General features: G+C 34.1%; 2 protein-coding genes across 6 annotated transcripts in view; one reads left to right on the top strand and one right to left on the bottom strand.

Moving 5' to 3' along the window:
- The window catches only part of LOC123013197, a 21,933-nt gene extending 3,899 nt beyond the window's left edge, over positions 1-18,034 (bottom strand). Inside the window, exon 1 of the mRNA XM_044411587.1 lies at positions 17,990-18,034. The gene's annotated coding sequence lies outside the window, so the exon portion shown is untranslated. The remainder of the gene's footprint in view (positions 1-17,989) is intronic.
- LOC123013195 (anoctamin-10) lies at positions 5,621-14,632 on the top strand. 5 transcript variants are annotated; one of them, XM_044411582.1, is made up of 10 exons: positions 5,621-5,813; positions 5,940-6,104; positions 7,994-8,205; positions 10,089-10,482; positions 12,029-12,204; positions 12,854-13,012; positions 13,059-13,266; positions 13,316-13,536; positions 13,584-14,198; positions 14,377-14,632. In XM_044411582.1, the coding sequence occupies exons 2-10, from the start codon at positions 5,957-5,959 to the stop codon at positions 14,443-14,445; spliced, it is 2,202 nt and encodes a 733-aa protein (XP_044267517.1). In that variant the 5' UTR covers positions 5,621-5,813; positions 5,940-5,956; the 3' UTR covers positions 14,446-14,632. The 5 variants fall into 5 exon arrangements, with proteins under 5 accessions (XP_044267517.1, XP_044267516.1, XP_044267519.1 ...); XM_044411581.1 differs by having other exon boundaries at positions 5,621-5,837; positions 14,377-14,631; XM_044411584.1 differs by lacking the exon at positions 5,940-6,104 and having other exon boundaries at positions 14,377-14,631.
- Positions 18,035-19,094: the final 1,060 nt, after the last annotated feature.

Genomic DNA, 19,094 nt, shown 5'->3' with positions numbered 1-19,094 from the left:
TGTAAGTAGATTGAAATATCGTTTGTTTCTGTCGTTATGAATTTATTTAAAAAAAATAGCATTCTCAAGCGCCATTTTTATCGCTTGCTCTGGGCAATAAAGTCTCAATTTTACCTATGTTTTTTATCAATTAAATATTGAATTTTTTTTTCCTTCAGTCTCCCCCAGGCAACTTGAAGTAGATACTCGCCGGCAAAAAATCTCTTTATTTTCTCTTTAGCCAAATTGGCCCAAATAGCAATCTCGCCATCTTTGTGAACATGCTTTAATAATTGATACTCGTCTCTCGTGTCGAATAAAATACGGGGAAATATTCAGCGGCGTTAAGCCTTCTTGAATAAGATGTAGCTGGAACATCTATTAAGGTTTATCTGCGTCTTTAAAGCTCGACGGTAGTTTGTTGTAGCGTAAAGTTGTGGTAATTTTTCCGAGGTTTACAGTTACAAACGTAAATCCGACGATCTCGTAGGCGTTTCAACAACGTTTTAGCCAAACAAAATATATACGACGTTCCTCACACCGTCTCGAGCGCTATTTGAATTTAATGCCGAAACTTGCAATTGTTAAAGTTTCTCGCTTCTCCTCAACTCGAAGAAAAACACAATACCGGCCGCGATTAATCATTGCTAATGTCACCACTGTAATTGGACAAAAAGCGAAACAATCCGACGAAAAATTCCATTTGATGGCCGCTTTTTCACTGAATTAATATATAAATCCGTTTACGAGTTTTTCTGCTGATAATATTTACCTTAGGGCTTTTTTATCGAGGCACAAGACCAGTCATTCGAATCTGCCGTTTACTGTTTCCAATGAAATCAGCCGGATTTGACTTTTTCGCTCCCTGTCTTTTTTACGATGGGTTTATAGGGGCATACATCTCGTATAAATTTGACCTTTCACCTCACGAGATAAATCACTTCGTTTTACGGAAAAATACCAAGTTTTAATTAAATTAAATAAATTAATGCTTTTTTCCCGATTTAAACTTGTAAAGAATTCAATCCTTTCAGTACTTGACACGATGTAAAGAAATTCTCCTTTGACCATTTTTCATTTGAGATAAAGACCCGATTTGAAAGAAGCAGCACCGCTCAAAGCAACCAAATAAATGCTTTTCAAGACGCTTTGTTTAAACAATTTTGCTACTGATAAAACATTGATAGGCTTTCAGATAATTAAAAAAGTGTTTAATAGTTGACAAAGGTTGGCACAAAAACAAAAGTAATTAGAGCTGAAATTTGAGTCCTAAAAAAATATTTGCTTTCGTTTTCCGGATGTTTCAAAATGTTGAAAATTTAATTCTTGGCAAACTCTATAATCCTCAATACAACAGAGAAAATTTGATGAAATGAAAGCTCGCAAAATATCCACTCGGGCAAAAAACTTAATTGATACATCAATTTTCACATCGGCGCTGTATTAATCTTCAATGTCGTTTTAAAAATTCAATTCATTTCACTGATTGGAAAATTTATAATATTGATCAAAAGGGAAACAGTTTTGGCTAAAATGAAACCGTACAAAGCTCGTAAAATATTGATAATGGATCACAGAAATTGCGTTGTTTTTCAGGTGTTTGACAATAAAAACAAGCGATTTTTATTATTACGGTTAAGTAATCCCAATACTGGCTTTAAAATCTGGGGAAACTCCATAAATAAAAGAACCCGCAAGTGTTTCGAGTTGAAGTTGAGAGACAGAAAATCCCTAGGAAAAAAAGTACGCCCCCATGAATAATACATCGGCTTTTATAGTAACCGCACCGTTTGTGAAAATCTCATTTATTCAATCACTTCTTCTCGGTCCAAACTAGCGAAAACGCTTCATTTTCGGCCTCTATGACCTCTTGGGTTTATAGCCAGGTTAGCGAATTGCGATTGATATGGTTATGGGACGAAAGCTCCACAAAAGCTCTGTTATTTAACTACGTTTGAGACAAAGCAGTCTTATCTCATTTTTAAAGAAACATATTACACATTGTCTCTCAACAACCCTTATCATCCACCTCCGCCGTGTGTAAACAGCCAACAATCAATCTTTTGTTCTYGCTTATCAGCTATTGTCACGATGCGGACGTTAAGCTMGTAATATCTTAGAGGTCAAGCAACATTCAGATCGATAAARGCCGTTATTAGCATTCGCCAAGTTTTGACAGTCCATTGTGGCGATTAATATAATACTGCAAGAAATACCAATCAGGCGAGCTTTTCCGTTTTTGCAGGATTATAGTCTCTGATCAGCGAAGATGTAATGAGGATTTCTTCCGACAACRAGGCAATTAATTTGGCTCCGAAAGACRAGATGATCTGAGCCATTTTTTTACTAATTGGCTTTTTTTRGAAATAATCACAACGACTTTACAAGAAGCGATCAACTCATCTAATACTATTTGAAAAAAATGCATTTTGTTAATTTTTAGTTAACAAGTTGTAGAATGAATACGTTAGGAGGTAAATTTACTGAAAGTTTCCGCTCGTCTGTGAWGAGTAAAGCGCAGGAGGGCATCAAAAAGGTACCCTTTTATCCAMAAAATTTCTAAAAAATAATTATGTACAAAATTAAAGTTGATAAAATTTTCTACAAGATGGTTTTCTCGGGTTTTTTGTATCTCAAATAGTTTTCAAGATATTCGCTAACAAACTTTGTACTCTCTAAAAAACTTTTAATGAATTAACGTAACAATTGTTGTAAAAATTGTAAGGATTGTGATTAGGCCGTTTAAGATCGACAATTACTTTTTCCGGAAGCACTATTATAGTGCTTCAAAAAAAATTTTAAGAGTGCGTGCGTTATTTGCCAGAAAACTATTTGAAATACAAAAAAATATATCATTTTATGAGCTTTAATTTTTGTGCATAACCATTTTTTGTAATATGCACTGTTTTCGAGAAATAAGTTAGTAGGGAATCATAAAACGGCACATTTTTGGTGGCTTCTTTGCCCCATTCACCTCGAAGAAGCGAGGACTTTTAATTTATTTATATTCTAAGTAGTCTAACTACAACCTTGAAGTCAAAAATTCTGTCGGTCCGCACCACATTCTACAACCTCTTTTTGAGCATTCATTGGCGGGACTAAGAACACTTTTTTATTTAGAATTTACGTTCGGACAAAAGAAATCTTGAGCGATAAAACAGAAAAGCTTTGCTTGTATTTTTGTTTGCTAGCGTATGATTTGCGCAAATTAATACCTGCTTTCTTTTGAAACATAGAACAACACATTTCTTTTTACACACACAATAAAATAAACCCCGGAACTGCCATGTACACAGCTTCAATAATTCACGCGAATGAGTCCACATTTTATCACTCTCTATTTTACATATCTGATCTCATTTCAGCGTGGTTCCATTTTCCACATATCTTAACTAGATTTTAAACACTTCTTGAATATGCATATGAAGGTAGGTATACAAGCTGTTCCGGCTAAACCCCACATAGTATTGGAAGTTCGTACAGTGATATTTATCTAAAATTTTGACTATAGCCATATTCGTTTAGATCCTGTTCAATGAAAATATTTTTAAGATGACAGCACTTTCGGTTACATCGGAAATGGGTATCAACTTTGTTATTTTCAATAGAAAGTTATGTTTTTTGTTGCATTTTTGGATTACTTAAGTGATTTTGAGAAAGTTTTTAACAGACTTCTCTATACTTAAATTTAACCGTTTCTGAAATGTTTAGATTTTTTTGAATTTTTTAATTTGCATCTTCCTCTTCAAAAATCGATAACTCTACCATTTTTAACTATTTTAAAATCGTATTTCGGCATATGAGAAAGATCTTATTTGAAAAAATAATTAACAAATCTCCAAAATTTAAGGTTTGGGAAACTTCAAATACCCGTAACTAAATTTTCTATTAGGAAAGGCCCCAATTTTTTCTTCGCTAAATGAAAGAGAATTTAATGCTGTATCAACATTCCCTATACCTAAATTTAATAATTTCCAAGTTATTTTAACTTTTTTTACAGCGGAAGAAATTCATCATTATCCATGGTAGTTTTCGCATAGATTGCCATAGAAATATTTCTCACTGAAAAAACACGAAGTTTTTTTATAATTGTATTATTCTTTTCGTAAATACAAATTAAATTTATTTAATCTAAATTTGAATAACCTTGATATTCAATTTTTTTCTTGTTTCTATGACTATCTGTGCTAAAGCAGCTATGATGGCTAATGAATTTATCACAATAATAAAAGAAGTTACTATAACTTAAAAACTATCAAACATAGGTATAGGGAATGTTAAAACTGATCGATGCAGAATTAAATTTTCTTTCATATAGTAAAGAAAAAATTGGGGTGTTTTATTTAGAAAAATTGAGTTAAGGATGTTCTAAAGTGTTCTAAACGTAACTTTACATTCTGGCGATTTGTTAATTATTTTTCCAATCATGAATACACCAAAGAAAAGATCTAAGTTTTATCTCTCGTATACCCAAATACGGTTTCAACAAAAAATGGTAGAGTTATCAATTTTTGAATAGAAACATTCAAATCCAGAAAATTTTAAAAAGGTCTGAATATTTCTAAAACAGTTAAACTTACGTATAGGAAAGGCTAGTAAAAACTCTTTCAAAATTACTTGAGTAATCCAAAAACGCAGTAAAAAAATAGGTACCTTTCTATTTAAAATAACGAAGTTGATATCCACTTCTGGTGTAATAGGAAAAATATTTTCATTGAGCAGAACCTAACCGATTAATGGCTATAAACAAAATTTTAGATAAATATCATTGTTAGAACTCCCAATACTTCTAATGTGAGGTTTATCCGGAGCAGCCTGAATAAGCTCATTATTTTTGAACAATCACAACGTGCATGTTTTCCTCTAACACAATTAGGATTTTTGGATTTAATCAGTTAAATTACTTATGTATCACAACATAAATCTGTTTGTTCTCCGACCTCAACTCAGTTAAATTACATCAAAAATCTAACTTTCTTTAAATGAAATTACGAGCTTCGCCCCATTTTAATAAGGTCGAGTTGGAATCCTCTTTCAAATTCATTTCATAACCCTATTATTCCAGGAATTATCTCAAAGTTTAAATTCATTGATCTGGAGTTGGCTCAAGATGAAGAATAGATTAGCCAACAAAACAACTTTTAATAAATCAAGATGAAAAGAAAGAAAATTAATGTAATGGAACACCCTTTTCCCGTTTTCTTATGGAAATAAAAAAGCAGTATGGATAATTTCACTCCGTCATCATAATTTTTTTCCTTAATTTACGATTTATTTACAATGTTGCAAAAATATTTATTCTGCGATTTTTTCCACAATAAAAATTCTTCGATGTCGTAGTCGCCAAAATTCCAAACAAATTCATCAAACTTCTCAACCACCACTTGAAAAATCTTATTGAACAAATCTGAAACGGATCAATTATCAGAAATTCGGTAAAAAATCCTATTATTACCCAAAGCACTCAAATACACAAGTAAAGAAAAAATGATAACAAAATAAGAGAAGAGAAAAAGCAGCCAATTGCGCAGGCTGAACCAATCTGAAACCGTCATTACTGAACAAAAAATTTCATGATTCCGGTGACATTCCGGTGACGACTGAAAAATCCCGCTGCTAAGCTACTTGTTTTGGCAGTATTTTAAATTTTGTCATTTTTTTGAAGCTCGCACCATCTTAGCGCGAGTTTCCGCAGCAGGAATTCCCCCACTGCAGGAATCTATCTCCGCACCGGCAAGTGGCGCCCTCCCGGACTCAAATTCAGATCAGCACTCTTTGGTTAGGAATTATTAGTGCAGCTCCCGAATTTCGAATTTTTAATAGACTCGCCCCAAGTATGTCGTAATTCAAATAGTTGCGTAAGTAATTCTCAAGTTTGCGACCCTAACAATTTAATTATGCCACTAATAAACATTCATAATGGGATTTTTAACCGGCTTGGGATCTAACCCCTCTTCCAGAATCCCGATCCTTGAGCATGACATCCCACACTAATCGCTCGAATCTGTCACTGCCGACGCAACAAATGCCTCCAAACGCTGAATTCGATTCGACTTGGGCCGAAGAGGACGACCCCCACATACATAAATTGTGGGCGATACATAGAACTATTCACACTCTCAGAGGTACTCATTTTATTATAATGAAATATTTTTACGATCATTTAAACGCTGACAAAAATATTTATGCAATGCCGAGTCGGCGACAATTTATTGTCAATACTGTGAGCCAGTAATTGGTACAATTTCAAACAGTTCATCGAAGAAACTTATTTTTAACTCTTAAATCACAAAATGCGACAAGTTTATTTTATTTATAAACGACGAGAGGTAAGTTGGTTTGTAGTGGCACTGCTGTGAGTTTTGTTTGAGTTTCAAATTAAGATAATTCAAGCGTTTTGGGCTAAAATTGTGTATTTTAAGTTTTAGTTGTGCTAACAACCGTATCGTTACGATTATAAGTTCATTGACGTTTACATCTAATTGATTTTCCCTAATTAAAAACATATTTTGCAAACTTTTGCAAAATGACGACTACTTAAACAAATTTTAGAAAAAAAAATTTACGCACATGCATTTTAAGTGTCTTCTCTGTCAGTTCGCCACTAGATATGGAACAAGCTCTAAGAATAAAGTAAAATATTGCTACGGAATAGAAACATAAGTAATGTAATAGGTAGATAATAAGAATAAGTTCAGACTAGTATTTTAAAAAACTGCCTCTTTATTGGTATAGCTTTAAATACTCGTAACTTGGATTCCTTTATCCCATCTTAACTAATACACAAATAAATTATTAATGTAAAATCTTTGTATAAACTTATATTACACAATAAATCTTTTCTGAAATGTATATAATATTTTTGGCCTACCTTTCACAAATTAATCTTCCTTGTCTGCACCCTTATCTCACAGAATCACCAAGAATATCAGTTCACAAAACAAAAATCGTACATCATTATTTTAATAAAAATATTGAAAGGTTATCAAATTAATTATGAATTATAGAAGTCAAGTTGTAAAAAACATATTACGCGTATGAATAAAATGATGTACAATCATAGAAAAAAATATTTGGATTGCATGAAATAAAATCCAGAGAAACAATTTATTACACTTTGAGTAAAAAATAAATAAATAAACCGGATTCTTCGATGGTCTGGATCAATTCAAATATTCACCGTCGAGTCTACCCCTGCTTTGTATGTATTAAAGCTCCACTGATCTCAGCTGCTTCCTAAAACACGTGCTTGTTGGCTAATCCAAACTTTGCCGTAAAAAGCTCAACTTTTTACAATCAATAGCGCGAATAATCGTCTACTAACTTGCGTTACGTTGTGTTTACGACCTCATAAATCTCGGTTCAACTAAAAAAAACATCTTCGTAGTCCGTTACTTCTCCATAAACGTGCGTCCAGGTGAAAAATTGCGTGTGAACGCAGCTTTACACCTCGTAAATAATTGAATCGACCCGAATGAATAAAGGGACAAAAGATCGAGACACATTGATTCTAATAAAGCCAGGTTAAGTTTAAGGTCATCCATCATGAAGCTATTTTTTCGCTAGTTTTAACTTCTGTTAATGAACAGTTGAGGTGCACGATGCGTGTTTAATCGTTGTTTTGCATAATTCAGCGCATTTTTACGATTATGTGAATAAGTAAAATATTTGGTCGTCGAGCATGCACGGTTTATGGGATAACGTTAAAAAATTTATGTCTTGACAGGTCCAAAAGGTAATAAGCGGGGCTTGTGGAATGTTCGCGAGGTTTATTGGAATGACCTGAAACGGCTGCGTAATGGGGGCTGCCTATTCTGTTTTTTTACTCAATTATAAACCAAACAAAACATTCAGTTTTGAAGTGCAAAATTGAGTTTTTGATGTTATCATAGATAACGAAACAAWAAGTCGACAATTCAGTCGTTTTCATTCTGACGCAAATTGTACGGTGGGATTAAGACTCAAAAACATCATTTCTGTTTTAACACAGTATTCAATCCTTTTTTACCTCTAGGTAAAATGAGTAAACAACAATTAGACGCTTCAGACGTAATGTCGGATGAATTCGACGAAAACACCTCGTTACCTCCCACTTACCTCGTAATAAAAATCGCCTCGGACATCAAAGAAAACACCCTAACGTGGCTGATTGACAAGATTAGAGGTAAGCGTCGCGATGGTGGCGCCGAGCTCATCGTTATGCGACAACCAAGCGACCCCGACGACGTAAGTTAACTTTACCTCACAAGTGAAGAAAGTTTATCGATTATGAGTTTGCACGAGTGTAATGGGCGGTGAAGTAGAATGCACTGTTTTTTCTACCATTGTTAGTAAAATAGTTTATGTCTCATCTGCTCATTATTGACACATAATGACTTCCATTTGCCATAACATTTAAAATTTTATTGAATTTGAGAGTGGTTTTGAGTTTTCTCAGTGAGGGGAAAATTGAAAAAAACAAGCTCACACTGACTAGATTACAGTGGGTAAAATCAGAGTTTAAAATCATTAACTGCAAAAAGTAGGAGATGCAGTACCTACATAAATATGAAGCAATATTTGAACCTCAAAACTGAGCTGTAAAATGATGTTAATTTAAATAATAAGTCGTGTCCGATCTCTGTTGATAAGAATTTTACAGCCTTCGCAATGTGGGAATGGATTTTTTTTTTTTGTAATAACTTCGGAACCATTTGACCAAATATTATAAAATTTGGAATAGTTACTTGCGAGAACATACTTTTTAAACTAGTAATTACGAAAACTGGATACATCTAGGTACTCAATTTCTGGTTCCAGCCATTGCAGGTCATATTTTCTGTGTTTTTTCGTTTTTTTGACCTCTTAACATTATTTTTTTGGTCAAAACAATAGAGTAATCAATTTTGAATAAAAAATGCATAACCTTTAATACCTCTAAAATGGACCATTTCAAAGATATTTTAATTTAAAGTGAGACTACACAACACTGAAAGCAAAAAGTATGAATTTTGAATGCGTGATATCCACGGCAACAAATGACTATGGTCACATATTTTGCTGTCAGGCATCTGTCAACTTGAGATTGACGATTATTAAACAATTAATCGAAAATATTTAATAAAAGAGTTTACCTCAGACTCCAAACATAACTTAGAATAAATCCAAATGGATCTCATAGCATTTAATTCATAAAAAAATCACAAAAATTTATCGTCAAAGTTAAAAGATGCCTGGCCGGGATTTATGTGACCATGGTCATTGGTTGCCGTGGATACCACTTATTCAAAATTCATATTTTTCATTTTCAGCGTTGTGCAGTCCCCACTTTAAATTAAAATATCTTTAAAACGGTCCATTTTAGTGGTATAAAAGGTTATGCGTTTTTTAATCGAAATTGATTACTCTTTAGATTTAAGCAATAAAAAATTAGTGCCAAAAAAATGGAAAAACACAGAAAATGTGACCTGCTACTGCTGAAACTGGAAATTGAGTAGATATATCCGGTTTTCGTAATTACTAGCTTAAAGGGTATGTTCTCGCAAGTAACTATTCCAAATTTTATAATATTATTTGGTCAAATAGTTCCAAAGTTATTACAAAAAAAAAAAAATTCCATACCCACATTCCGAGGGCTGTAAAATTCTTATCATTAGATATCGGACACGAGTTATTATTTAAATTAACATCATTTTATAGGTCATTTTTCAGGTTCAAATATTGCTTCATATTTATGAATAACACTGTATAATAACTATGAGTATACAGGTGTGTCAGAACTCGCGCTCCAGAGAAAAATTTTAAAAAACCTCAAATAAGATACCAGGAACATGAAAAAAATGTTTAAAAAAATCTATCTGTCAAAAATATTTGACATTTGACATTTTTTATATCTATTTAATGATACTGATAATCTTGTATATGTTTTAGCATAATTATTTAATAAAGGTACAATAATTATTATGCCAATAGAAGCCACAAATAACATTAAAAAAAATAAAGGAAATTCGAATTTTATTGATAGAATTTTTTAACATTTTTTTTTCATGTTCCTGGTATCTTACCATGGCGCACGCTGTACTTAATCACTGTATAAGAAAAACTTTGATTTTTTCCCCCTTGTGAAACAGGGCTGGATTTTGCACTTGTCGGCGTCGAAAATTAAATTCCTAGAAACGGCCGAAGAGATGGAGCTGATGAAGGAGGACAAGACCGGAATGATGCGGGAGTTCACGGTGGGACAACTGGAGGATTTTCTCCCGGATGGAATGCACGTCGACGATTTGTTAACCCTCGCCGAGAAACAAACGATCGTGCGCCACGAATTGGAGAATATCCGAGCGTTGGCGGAGGACGAACACATTCCGGGATACCCCACGTACACGCTATACGAGGGCCAATCGATATTTCAAGTGTGTCTCAAGTATAAAATAATAATGAAGGTTTATCCATTGCACGATCAAGAGGCGTTGAAGAAGCTGGGGAGGAAGTGGTACATGTCGTTATTGGCCAAGCAACCGATCGGTATGTAATAAATTCGGAAGTAAAATGTGTGTTGATAAGGGTTGATGTGAGCGTCGCGTCTCGTCGATTAGTCCCAGATAACGAGTCGTCGACATAATGACGTGTTAACACGCGTGAGCTATCGCTATATGAGGCGCATAACGTTCATTAAAGCGGCAATTAGAGGGCGAAAAGGAGTGGAGCGTGTCGCGGTTGTAAATGGCGATCTTAGTGCGGGAATTACCGCCGCCAACCATGCCACCACCAACTCTTCCGCAACGATAATGCTAATGAAAGTGGCCGACTCGGGGGGCAATTAGATGGGACAGCGAATCAATTCTCAAGCTATGTGATGAAGAGGAAACAGAACAAAACGCTCCAAATTCACATTTCTTGATCAAAAATATGTTTTGAGTTATTAAAAGAGATGCGAGGTCGGTTAAATTAAGGCAAAGTTGCGTATTTTTAAGCTGAACAATAACATGAAAGAAAATTTAATGTGTCATTTTTAGTTTTTGAATTATTGGATTATTATTTGAATTTGAATTATTAATTATTATTTTTTCAAGCTAAAACTAAAAGACCTAGACGTTTTTCACTACACTTTTTTACAAGGAATTTAAATCTGTCATCGTATTTTCCAAGGCGCTCTTGATATCAGAATTACTACACCCAACTTTAGATTTTCTTATGCCATAGTTGATTTCTGTATTTTTGAAAAGTCTTTTTGTTCCTGATTACAACGATGTATCACATGATATGATCAAATTTAAGATCAAAATTAAGAAAAATTCTTTTTGCAAAGAGTGTTTTGGAAAAAACGCCACCTATTTTAACTAATAAATTAAATTTTGACAGTTCAATTGAATTCAATTGAACTGAAAGTCACAATTCCTTCAAGCTTACCTACTTAAAAACAAAGGTTTTGAAATAGGAACAACGTGCTAATCTAGAATTTATTCTTCACAAAACAAAACAACACAAAGTTATAAAAGACGCTCGAATGCACCAGCTTCAAAATTAAGTTTTTTAATTAAAATTGGTGGCATTTTTTCCAAAGCACTCTTCGTAAAAACGCTTTTTCTTAATTTTGATAAGCATGTAAAATTTGATGATATCGTGTGGATACATCGTTGTAATCATGAACAAAAAATACAGAAATCTAATATGACGTCCATAAGAAAATCCAATCTTGAGTGTTGTAACTCTGACATCAAGAGTGCCTTAGAAATTACGATGACAGATTTAGATCTCTTGTAAGAAAGTGCCTTAAGAACGTCCTAGTTAAAAACGTCTAGGACTTTTAGTTTTTGTTTAAAAAAATAAAAACAAAAAGTACAAATTTCCGTTTTTTTCCAATAATTCAAAAACTAAAAATGCTACATTAAATTTTCTTTCAGATAATTGTTTAGCACAAACATGCACAACTTTGCCCTAATTTAACCGACCTCGTATCTCTTATAATAACTGAGATCCCCATGATGGAGCTCGAAAACGAACAACCCTGTGTAATAGTGATTTCGTTTTGTAACGAACAACCCTGTATAATAATGATTTCGTTTTGTAGAAGAAATCCGGTTGTACTTTGGAGAAGCTATAGCATTGTATTTTACGTTTTTGGGGTTCTACACGGCAACTTTGGTRGTACCYGTTTTTGTGGGGCTCCTCCAGCTGATGATCTACTCGGAGACGATGTCGTTGTTTTGTGTTTTCAACGTGGTGTGGGTTACCCTCGTCTTAGAGGTGAGTTTTTCAATTGAGTAAGAATTATTTCGTGCGACGTCTTTAATAGTCCGTTTTCTTTCAAATTTCATGTATTTTGGGCTCGGCTGACGCTTCGGTAATTTTTTTAAATTTAGTAAAAATTTTATCAACATGTCTCCAAGCAAGACCAAATTTTGCATTGTAACAAAAAAGAATCTAAATGTTTAACTACACATTGCAGTAAATAATAATTTTTGGATTGATTTTCCCACTTATAAGACTTCTTCATCGTCGTAACTTTTAATATCCTGGAGGTAATACCGTCTCTGTATTCTCGGCTAATGCAAACGTCGTGTTTCGAATCTTCATCCCTCCAGTGGTTTGAATAAGGTGTCTCGACCCCAAATAAAACGGAAAGTGATCCATTATGGAAAGTTTCGAAATGTGACGTTACGCCGAAACGAATCCCATTTATCTCTGGCGCGTCATCCGTCGCATTGTATTCGTGCGACGAAGTCTTTTTGTATTTTCGGCCTCTCAGTTTAGACACTCTTATTAAGCCTCGACAAAGACGCCTTTCCGATGCAGCCGTGGCTCGAATTATTTTCGGAGATTAACTCGACGCAAGGATTATAAAGGGCGCGAGAGAGCGAATTTTTATCTCTAGAATCGATTAATTAATTCGCAGATATGGAAGAGAAAAAGCAACGAGTTGGCGTTTAAATGGGGAACGATAGGGATGACGAGTCTGGATGAACCCAGACCGAATTTCAGGGGGTCGATGGGGTATGATGCCATTACGGGAAAGTTGCAACCCCAGAGTCCGAGATATATGACTTATATCAAGGTAAACACCGACGAAAAACATAAAAAAATCAACGAAAAGTTTTCAGATGTATTGCGTATCAATCCCTATCGTGTTTCTGTGTCTTGTGGCAGCTTTCGTCATGATGTTGGCCTCGTTTTGGCTCGAGGAATATTTCAAACAGACTCGAACTTCCGACGATTTAATCATACTTTTTCCTAGCATAGTTTACTCGATTCTAGTCTACATAATCAACTGCTATTACCGAAAATTAGCTACTTTTCTGACAGAATGGGGTAAAGAAATTCCACTGAAACGCACCAAACCCTTCATTAATCATTTCAGAAAATCATCGGACTCAATCCCAACATGACAGACATAGAGTCACAAAACTAGTCCTCTTTGAATTCGTGAATAATTTCATGTCTTTATTTTACATTGCATTTGTCGTTCGAGACATGGAAATGTTGAGGAGTCAACTCCAGACAATGCTGATAATATTTCAGTTGATAAGTCACGTCCAAGAAGCAGTTTTGCCACTTGCTGTTAAATATTACGGATCTAAAGTGAGTTCGGAATTTCCAATGTACATTTTTTAAATCGTAACCAATAGTTTACCTCGTGGAAAAAACAACTCTTCTCATCAAAAAAACACTCAAAATCCAAATTTTACAAAGTTCCTACCGAAGACCAACTTGTGCCAGTATTAAAATCCCTGCCTCAAATCCCCATCGATGACTCTCGCCTAGACTCGGCAAATAAAGAGGGAGAAATGGAAGATTACGAAGGGACATATGATGACTATCTCGAACTTTTCATCCAATTTGGTTACATTTTTCTTTTCTCGCCGGTGTATCCAATCGCTGCCTTTTGGGCGCTTTTCAATAACATTTTAGAAATTCGAGCTGACGCTTTCAAGCTTTGCAAAATCTACCAAAGGCCTATGAGTCGAAGAGTAAAAGATATCGGCGCTTGGCAACGTTGTTTCGAAATAATCGGGGCAATGTCTATTATGACCAATTGTGGCCTTTTGTGTCTCACTCCTGAATTGAAAAGGTCAGCACCAGAAGTCGGGCCAGTGGAATGGGTCCTGTTTTTCGTCTTTTTGGAGCATGTTTTACTGGGAATTCGGTATCTGCTCCACATTACCATTTCGGATAAGCCGGAGTGGGTGCGAGTAGCTCTCGCTAAGAAGAATTACGAGTCGAAACAAGCCCTCAAATTCGAGGTAAGTATTGTCAGCTGTGAGGGGTCTTTTACGACTTCCTTATCGGATTTTCCCTTTTGTAACAAACTTGTTGTCATTTATCGAATCCTGGATATACACAAATTGAAAATAAACAAGAACGAAGTTAGTTTTGAAGTTTCATGATTTGATTATTGGAGTTTGTTTCGTTCCGTTCCAGAGGTCGCAGAAAAACAAAGGGCTGCTGAGAAGAAAGTTCAAAACGATACACGGGACACACGCCCGTTAATAATTGAAAGGGATTTTTACGGGATCGATCCGATAGTGCGTGTCTACTCCGACAGGGCAAAAGGATATCGACACACCTGTGGAGTCGTGGGTGCGACGCTCGCGTGATACATTTTTTACATTTTTTTTGTCTACAGGGGTAATAAATCGTTTTTGCAACAAGTTTTTTCATTTAACATAACTTACTTTTTTATGAATTTTTGAATATATTTTTCTAAATAAATATTGTTGTTTTATTTTATATTCCCAAATTCCTTATAATAAATTCCATATATACAAATTTCAAACAAGATAAGATATCAAAAACATGGAAAAAATGTTAAAAAAATTCTACAGTATGTCCCCGGATTTTTACAAGAGGAATCTTTGATTTTACACCAAAACTGCAAAGGAAAAAAATGTTTTTGCTTTACTTGAAACGAGCAAATCTGTAATTAAAACTTCATTATTCTAACTCAGTAGAAAGAAAAGTTCATTTTTCTCTTGATTTAGGACTTTTTAAGTCCTATCACATTGTCGGTTTTATTATTTTGACAATGATGTCACTTTGACAAATGAGTTTACGCAAGTTAAGTAACAAAAATGATTGTGAAAAACATAATTTTAATAAACAGCAAGTTAAAGAAACACCTTTAAGGTAGATAATAAAACATAACAAATAAATAAAAATAAATTATTTGTCAAAGTGACATATAGTTGTCAAATAATTAAAACCGGCAATGTGATAAGACTTAAAAAGCAGAGAAAAATTATTCTAAGCCCAAAATCAAGAGAAAAATTAACTTTTCTTTTCACTGAATCAGAATAATGAAGTTTTAAGTACAGATTTGCTCGTTTCAGGTAAAGCAAAAAATGTTTTTCCTTTGCAGTTTTGGCCTAAAATCAAAGATAAAAAAATTTTTCCTCTTGTAAACTCAATCCGGGGACATACTGTATATCATTTTTTATGTCTATTTAATGATACTGATGATCTTGTATACGTTTTTTTTTATATAATTATTTAGTAAAAGTACAAAAAAAATACCAATAAATGTCACAAACAACATTAAAAAAAGTTACAATTTAGGATACAGCTTCCTTGTTTCCTCTTCTAATAGCCTATAGCAAAAAAACTTGAAATATTATTTTTCTAACAGAAATAGTGGATATCTTATATTACATGGCATTTTTCTCTGGGGCGCGAGTTCTGGTGCACCCCGTATCTACACGTTACATATTACACGTTTTTAAATTTCTGAATAAAGTGGCTTGTAACTTTGAAATTATGTTGGCAACACTAAATGATGTCATTTTTGTCATCAAATAAACCACAAACTTAAAATTTTAGTTTTAACTTCTCAATTTTATAGCCAGAATTATCATTCATTTCTGCTAGCTAGCACAGTCTAAGTAATCAAATCTCATCAATAATTCAGAGTTGGCAACAAATTTTTCAAACAAGCTGTATAAAGTGTCATACGTGCCATATCTTTAAATGTAATAATGATTCAGTGTCACCACCTTAATTTCAAAGTCAAAGGCCATTTCTATTAGAAATTTTATTGAACGCATGATTTTTGAAGAAGAAAGCTTGATGAACCTTAGTTCAGTGGCTTAAAATAATATAAAAGCAATCTGATTTCTTCAAAAAAATCTACAACTGTTAAATAATCCTTTTTTGAGGTCTACATGAAAATCTTCCTGTGATTTTGATGCGTTATTAAATGTTTAGTTTCCGCTGCATGTAGCAGGGTTGTAGTGATTCAGCAAGAATTCACTTTTTTGCATTTAATTAAAACGAGATTGCATCTTATCACATCGTAACATGAAAATAAAAGCAAGTTACGAATTTTTATTATTTGTTTGTTAATTAAAAAGGATGACCGGCTGAATCGCAAAAAGTAAAAAGGCGGAACAAAAAAATACATGGGTGCAGGGAATAATCCTCGATTTTAATTAAAATTGGGTGGGAAAAAATTATTACCTGTAGTGAGATAATTAAACCGCCCCTTTATAAATTCGGTTATTTTGAAGCTATAAAATGGTAATTTGTGATGATGTGGTGGCAACTTGGGTCGCATTAGATATTCAAATCGAGGAAATGTCGGATTTGATTAGAACATGTGTATGAGAGCCACGTAATGTGGAATATAGAGCAATGACCTCGCAAAAGTGGATTTTTGGGATATATTTTTATTCATAAACACAATGCAAAAAGATGGGTAATCATAGTCACGGCCAACTATTTGAGGCGATCAAGATAGGACGAAAAAAGATTAGCGTCTTAGTAATTAACGTTTACCGGAAGATAAACGTCGCACTTTACCTTCGTCTCAAATTGTCCATTAATTTGTTTTATAGTCCAATCCATTGCCTCGAAATAAATTGCTTCGATTATAATTTTTCCCGAACTAATTGCAACACAAATTTCGGTGGGCTAAACCCACCACAAAATCAGACCTTGAATCATTACTAATCCGTTTTTATGCAAACTAAGTGAAATAATTGCGCATTTGGAGACAATGCTTGTGAGTCACGCCCATTTAAACGCTGGAAAGTATCGGTCCCCTCACGGACCCTTGCGTGAATGACTATACTCAAATAGGTCCATTTGTCTCGTGGAAATTCAAAAGAAGTTGTAAATGCAGGCTGTGTATATCGAAAGTTTGTCGGTTGGAAAAGTTGGGGATCTGGAGGATTGTGGGGTGACGACTTATCAACTTCTTGGAAATATATATCTGTCGTAGCCGCTGGGAATGTGAATTGGAGGACCGTTGGTGAATCAAGATTTGCAGGAAATGAACAGGAAATGACTTCTTTCGATTTTCGATTAAGTCCACAGAATTTGTTTTAGTTAATTGTCGGGCTTTAAATGGATTATGCGACAACGATTTTTCTAACATTATATTTACAAAACTTTATACTTGATTTTTTTGACAAATGAAATGTGGTATTTTCTACATTCGTCCAGTTTGTATTTTACCAAAAGAATTCGAAATAAAACTATGCAAAAATAAAATTGCCATGGATTTGTGGCCGGAAATCCCTTTGAAGGAAACGTCGGCGGTTTCTGGACGATAACATGCGGCCTCTTGTAATTTACCAATATTCTAGCCGAGTAATCGCTCTCATATTTCAGAGGTAAAAATGTAAAACAATAAGACAGCGGCCGAGACCCTTATAAATTTTATGAGATTTTTCAGATGTTTATCTGCATTGCTTTCATCCCAGTAAACGAAAATGTTACAGGTTATTAAATATGACAGAGGAGGAACGAGCTCAAGCCACAAACTTTGATATCGAGATGATGACAAAGGAAATATTTCTTTGGGGGAGGATTTCCAAAACAAAATATAAGCCGTAGGCGAGTTTGATAAGTGAATTTATGGAAAAAAACGGTGCAGTTTTAATCGATAATCATTGTGAAATCCACTCCACGTGATCAATGGCTATAAAAAACTCTCTCAATTCCGGTTTAAAACCGGAACAGAGCAAACACCAAGTGTCCATCATTAATTAAATCAAGCGTCCCGGCAAACACGAATCGTTTAAAAATTCAAACTCACCTTTGATACAGCTCGTCTTCAAACACCAACGAGAAATGTCAGTCGACTCAAATCAAGTGTTTACTTTTTGCAAAACCTTGGAATAATGCAATGAAAACGCTGAAACGCACAATTATCGAATCCCAAGCGGTCCAAACCTAATTGGTATAATAAAAAAAGGGTGATTCAGTTGCTGAAATCACCAAAATTTTCCGTCTCTTAACACTTTTCAGGGTTAACAATTTGCAGATGTCTCGAATAAAAACTCCAATTACTCGAAATTCAAGCTTCACTTCCAATGAAAGCTTTAAATCGCCTCGAGGCCTCCAACCACAACTTCCGATTATTACCAAAGTTTGAATTTCCGGCCTCCACGATAAATTTACAAATGAGGCCGTAACGCATACACTGGGTGTTAAAAGTTTAATAGATTTTTTGTGGAGAGATAGCAGGAGTGAGCTTTTAACATCTCCCGGAAGAAGTCATTGGATCGATTTATGGCTTCCGATCGTAAACTTTGATTACGAAGCCTTGAACTTATGTCCCGTAAACTGAATTCCGGAGGCGAGAAAATTCTAACGTGTCAATTGGATTGTTGGAAGGTTTGAATAATTTGATAGAAAAAATTCAGAAAGTTGGAAAAATTGATGTGAACTTGGCGGTAGTGTTTCAAATGCCACCGCGGACGTGCACTATTCGGACGCCTGTAGTAACACGAAACAAATTTCAAACATGTCTTTGTATAAAATGAAGAATAAAATCACTAATTCTCCTAATTACTTAAAGTTTAAGCTGTAGAGATATAAGCACTACGGCATCATTTTCAATAAAATTTATTGGATGTGTCCTATTTTCTAATTTCTTTTAAAAAATTTTCAATGCTCATTTTAGGTATTAATAATTTACAAAAACCTTTTAAAAAACCCCACAAATTTATGGGATTTGTGTACTTAATCTTTTATTTAATCTGTAGATACAACTTTTACGGCATTTTTTGTACATTTGTGTTTTTTACGGATTTTAAAGAAACATTAATGTCAACAACTTTTTTTTTAGTTGACAAAATTCTATAGAAGTTAAACCCAAAATTTCGTATTTTTATGGTAACTTTATTGATTCTTTCTTC

Source organism: Tribolium madens, unplaced genomic scaffold, assembly GCF_015345945.1.
Source record: "Tribolium madens isolate multiple individuals breed KSU strain unplaced genomic scaffold, Tmad_KSU_1.1 Scaffold_96;HRSCAF=242;Tcas5.2_LG5, whole genome shotgun sequence".
In the NCBI taxonomy this organism is placed as follows: Eukaryota; Metazoa; Arthropoda; class Insecta; order Coleoptera; family Tenebrionidae; genus Tribolium; species Tribolium madens.
This window is presented reverse-complemented; position numbering and strand designations above follow the sequence as displayed.